At 33.6% G+C, this 6,000-nt stretch overlaps 1 protein-coding gene across 1 annotated transcript in view; it reads left to right on the plus strand.

Annotated features, from left to right (window-relative positions):
- Positions 1-5,325, plus strand: part of zgc:85777 (uncharacterized protein LOC405871 homolog) — a 39,344-nt gene extending 34,019 nt beyond the window's left edge. Inside the window, exons 8-9 of the mRNA XM_059972555.1 lie at positions 1,271-1,421; positions 3,234-5,325. Coding sequence (XP_059828538.1) covers positions 1,271-1,421; positions 3,234-3,327 — 245 coding nt within the window. The 3' untranslated portion in view covers positions 3,328-5,325. The remainder of the gene's footprint in view (positions 1-1,270; positions 1,422-3,233) is intronic.
- The last annotated feature ends 675 nt before the right edge of the window (positions 5,326-6,000 follow it).

Genomic DNA, 6,000 nt, shown 5'->3' on the forward strand with positions numbered 1-6,000 from the left:
TATTCTATGTTTCCAAATCCACTCTTTCAATACACGATGGAGATCTTAATTTTTCATTTTATGCAGTGTTTTTCTATTTTCATTAACTTCTGTTCACTACATGTGAGGTCACTTTTCAGAACTGTCTGTGGTGTGCAGAGATATGTGCATCGCCTGGGAACCTTCTCAGTGCCTTGTTGAGTTTTCCAGTTTGGAATTACGTCAGCACTCAAAAGAACTTTGGATTTTGGAGGTTTTCAGATTTTTGATTTTCAGAAAAACTTATATTGGAAATGTTGTTAAGTTAGTTTATTTATTTAGTGTGACACAGTGCAGAATAGACTCTTACAGTCATTTGAGCTACATTGCTCAGCAACCCCTGGTTCAACCCTGGCCTAATCATGGGACAATTTACAATGACCAGTTAACCTAGTGGTACATCTTTGAAAAATGGGAGGAAACTGGAGTACTTGGAGATAACCCACACATTCTATAGGGAAGACATAACAGATTCTTTGCAGATGATGTTGGAATTGAACTCCAAACTCCGAGCTTTAACAGTGTTGTGCTAAATGCTGTGCTACTGTGGCACTCTTAAGTACATGAGCTAAATTCTCCCTGTAGCTTGAGTGATATTATGAGTATGGCAAGTTTTTATGAGAAAGTATAAAGATATTTGAATTATTCAGAATGAACATACTTGATTCATACTAATGTGTATCTAAATAGATAATGGTATTCTAAATAGATTTATAGGTGTGTATCATTTAATTTAAATATTTTTTTCTTATTTTCAACTGCATTTAAGAGGGAGTAGATTTTTTGCTACATTGTTCAGGTAAGATCTCTGAACATATTTTAATACCTATTGTAACATGAGACTTAGCTTAAATAATTTATTAAAACACATCGCAACATTAACTTGCTGAACTTATCAGGGAAATTTGTATTCACATCAGCAGTGGTACTCTGCTTCCAAAAAATGTAATGTCACAATATTCAAAATTTGTAAATGTCACAAAGAATAACACAAGTCCAGGACCTTTTCGAAAGGTCATCGGCCATAAACGTTAACTGTTTCTCCTCAAAGTGATGCTGAGAGTATGCCCAAGGCAGAAAGTATTTGAAACTGAGGTGACATTTCATCTAAAGTTACCTTGTAGTTATAATATCATGTCAAACCTGGTCTCCTTGTCCTTATCCATCAGCAATTATGAGAATTTTTATAGCAGTAGGCTTTGTAATGTTTCCATCATATAAAAGTTGAGTTGTGTTTTTTTTCTTAATTCAGCTCGATATATTCAAGGAGAAGATATGACCAAATTAGTCTCAATGGCAAAGGTGAAGGCAGGCCGCTTGGTTCGTGAGGTTACTGATAGCTGTCTCCAATTTTGGGGAGGCATGGGTTTTACCAATGAATTGTTCGTCAGCAGAATGTATAGGTAAGCAATATTTTTTTAAAAAAAGCAGGAATGAAAAATGCAGCAATGATTTATTTAACTTTATAGAGAGCCTCCACTGAAAATGCTGTCTACTTGTTCTTTTAATATCCAAATTTTGTCACAAATGATAACCACAAAAGTGTATATGCAACTAAGCCAACAAAGAGAACCGAAGATGCACAATAGAAAGTGATCAAATATTGCTAACAAACTCCAGGTCCAACAAAGGACCATGCCCTCAATGAAATAGTGTATTTTCATAGTTGTATTGAAACTTCAAGCTGCTTCTTGAATGATGTCTGCATTCCTTTGTTTAAATGTTATTTTCTTTATTGCCTTTGCACCTTCATCAATTTTTAATTTAAGGTTTTAAGGAAAATTATTTTTTAAAATCTGTCTTTGTATTTCGACATACCAGGCAAATTCCATTATAAGTGTGAACTTTCCTCCATTTCCCTGTAAATGTACCATTACTCCAATGATATTCTCCTTCAAATGACAATCAGTTATTTGTAGCAAAGCTATTTTTTATTCATTTCAAAAAATATAGTAAATAAAGGTTTTGCCATATTACTGCTCTTTTTTTCTTTTCATTATTTTCTTTTCAAAGAGCTGGATCAAACTTAGGTTCATAGATGCAGAAACAGCATCTTCGGTCTACTGTTGCCCTGACAACCATCAAGCAGCCATTTATAATAATTACATTTTATTCTTTTCAAATTCCCATCAACATTCCCCACATTCTACCATTGCACTTACCTATGACTTTGGTGTGGGAAGGGACTAAGAACACACAAAAGAAATCCATGTGGTCAAAGGGAGAACGTGCACATTCCACACAGCATATAAGGCTGGAATTAAGCCAAGACCATTGGTGATGTGAGGCAGCACCTCTACCAGCAGCATTATAGTGTAAAATATACCATTACCTAATACCAGTTTCCTTTGGCTTACCCTAATTTTAATGTCATAAATGTTATTACTTTACAAATATCTTGAAAGTCTTGAAGGCATTAAGTAATCTGATATACAATCACTTTATTTCATTAAATCATTGTAGCGCAGGATACTCCCTAGTTTTTGCTGCTTGTCTCAGCAATAAATGTAGGAAATTAAATACTAAAAAGATGATGTTTGAATCATTAGTCTGGATTTATTTGGAAAATTCTGCCATTTCTGCTTGGAACTGCCAAAACTTCCATTCTTATCAATTGGGATTCTTGGGCTAGGGATACAAATTTTCATGAACATCTATTTTCAGGTTTTCTTTCCAATTACACACCGATGTTGGATCGAGTGTCAAAGTATCAATCTCCTGTACCCCACAATTATACTAGAAAATCTGCCTGATGAATCCATGCCCAGTCTAACTTGTGTAGGTTCAATGACACTTTTCATTTCAATAGAGAAAACTAAGGAGGAGGAGTTAGATTCAGCTGTTTAAATTTTTTTTTTATCTAGCATCCTATTTGTTTTGAAAATGTTACAAAATGTATTGTCTGATTTATTTTTGAGTGTGAAACATAGCAAGTTGTTTGGTAGCTCTGAAACATGAGCCTGAGGGAATGCTTTGGCTAGCTGTCAAAGCATTCCTGTATGTGGTGCCCATACATTATGTTATGGCCCTTGGGTCATATACTAAATGACCACATTTCATCCATCTTCTTTCAAAAACTGGCACCAAAAGACCTTCAACAAGCAGTAACTGGATAGAGTGAGAGCAGGATATTCTGGGTCACTGATTTGCTCAACTAGGTTTCATCATATTTTATATGCACTCAATGAATGATTGTTTTCTTATTTTTCCTTGAGGGATATGAGATTGCTGTCAATTGGAGCTGGTGCAGATGAAGTCATGTTGTCCATCATATGCAAGCACATGGGGACTTTACCTGGAAGGACATGATTGATTAAAACAACAGCTAAATCAATCAAAGGACAATAATAAAATCAAAATGTGATTGTGTTAATTTTTGGTGTCTTCCATGTGTCATTTTATGATTTTCATGAAAGATTTAGAAATGGTTAACAGAAGGAAAGTAGGTAAATTTTATACTGTGTGATGCATAGTCTTTTCTAGAATGATTATGCTTTGGACATGAAAGATAATTTTCACTTGTACTAATGGTATCTTTCAACTCAAATAATGAAAAATTATATTTTTATGTAGTTTAATCCATTATCTAACATCATACTTGGGAAGAAGCACTATTTGCTTTTTTTTAAGTAATTATACCTGGCTGTGTTAGTACTTAATGGTACTTGATACCAAAGTGTGAAATTGTTCTGAGCTATGAATTATTGGGGCTTTTCCAGCTGGAATATTTGTCTTGAGTAATTAACAGATTTTTATAATTCATATAGAGTTTTGGTAGTATGAAATAAAGAAAGATTTATAGTGCCATCAGTTTAAAATTCTGGATGGTTATGTTGAGGGAAAAGCAATTATGCAGAGTACTACAGTACAAATAAATATTTGAATTGGATCAAACTATTGTTCAGTGGAAGGAAAGAGTGCTTGTTTTCTTTAAATTCTTCCAACTAAGACCTATAAACCTCTTATTATTTTACTTTTTTTATGACAGAATGTTTTGTAGTTCCACTAGCTTGCTACTGTTTAGGGTCATGATCTTCTTAAACTCAGTGATGTTTATTACAAGAGATGTTGGAGGGTGACTCCATTCAGCATGTGAAAGTTAGCATTCAAAATACCTGATGTCCAATCTTGTACTGTGGGAAAGGAGGGACAGGTCACAAGTGAAGCAATTCCAAGGCCAGTGATGCACCATCAATAACTCTCGGAGATGTGACGCAAAATATAGGCTTTTATTGGCTGGAAGAAAGAACAAGCAGCAATTGACCACCGACCACCACACTACATCCTGGAGACTGAGGCCGGTGCTGTGTCTCCAATCGCCTTTATACCGGGGTCCGTGGGAGGAGCCACAGGAGCAGTCAGCAGGGGGCTGTGTCCAGACAGGTATATGTAGTTCATCACAGCCAGAACACATTTCTAATGTTAAAAGAACCTTCATGCTAAGTCTATAAGTGGTAATGGCAATTTGGGATAGTGAATCTTAGTGGTTAGAAAATGCTTCCTAGAGTATTAAAATAATTATATAGGTAAAGTTTTGGTTAAAACATTTAACACAAAATACTCAGTGATTCATTGTTTTTTTTAAACAGTATGAACACTGGATGGTAGTGTTGAAATCCACTATTCTGATGTAAAAATCCTGAATCTATCAATCATATTTTGGGAATATAATCAAAATGTTGCAGACCGGAATTCTAATGGCTTGGCAAAATACTGGCCAAGATGAATATGACCAAATATAAACCATGGGTAAGAGATTTTTGTTGAGAAGCTCTGGAGAAAAAAATTGTAATTTCTCTCCTATGTAGCATTTTAGACTAAAGTTGAATGTTTTCTAGTAGTTATCATGTTGATACCTTAAAACAGGGTGACATAGTTGGTTCTATATCTTATTTTAATACAGTATTAAACCTTATAATTTTATAATACTGGTTTATCATTTGTTACAAATAAGATGTTCTACTTGAGCACCTTTAATTCATAATCAAAATTGTGAAAATGAAGTAACAATAATAAAATCTCCAAAATATGATATGGAAAAATGAAAAATGTACACAGTCATATTTCTCTGAACTTGCTCATCTTCAGTTAACACAAAAAGAAACCTGTTTTTGTTACTATCTCAGCTATGTATTTTACCTTGATTTTATGCAACAATTAAAAAGGAAAATAAGGATGTGTGGGATTACAATTTTGAAATTCATACGGACTGTGTGATAATTTTTGGTATTAAACTGAATAGTTGCTTAAATAAAATGAGTTATTTAAATTAAATAATAAAGAACCTTCCATGCAATTTAAAAATTATATTAACAAAAATTGTATTTTAAAGACATACTCAATAGGTAAACTGTCAAGCAAACAATCTCATATATTGAAAACTAATTTTTAATAAAGAATAGTCTAATTTCCTAAACTGTTTAAGTATCTATGTTTTGTCTTGACTTTTAATTCATCCTCTCTTTCAATCTACTTTTTCTTTAGGCATGATTTCACCTGCAGTTCCTAATTTTGATACTGAATTAATTATTTTAGCATTCATTTCCTATTTGTCCTGTTTATCAATGATTTTCAGTGTAATTGGTTAGGGGAATCAAATTTGCTTGTCCTGTTCCTGGGGGTGAAGGATTTGTGTGGCATTATCTGGATCTATAAAATACAGCTATTAATATTAAAAATGTTCATCGGAGATGTAAGCAAGTCTAAAATTTCTCAGCTGATAATAAATTCCATTCATTTGATAAAACTTACCTAATTTAGGGTTGGCCACTGATTTGTCAAATGTGGGGGAAGTTAAAGAGAGTGTAGGGAGAATAAAAATAGGATTAAGGTAAATGAGCCGTTGATAGTTAACACAGATTTGTTGGGCTGAATGGCTTGTTTCTATTTTCTATCATTCCATAATGCACAGATGTTGAAGATATCAAGGCAGCTGATCAAATGTTTAGCCAATGAGTATAATGGAACACTGAAGAAGGAAAG

This window comes from Hypanus sabinus, chromosome 6 (assembly GCF_030144855.1).
Source record: "Hypanus sabinus isolate sHypSab1 chromosome 6, sHypSab1.hap1, whole genome shotgun sequence".
Taxonomy (NCBI): Eukaryota; Metazoa; Chordata; class Chondrichthyes; order Myliobatiformes; family Dasyatidae; genus Hypanus; species Hypanus sabinus.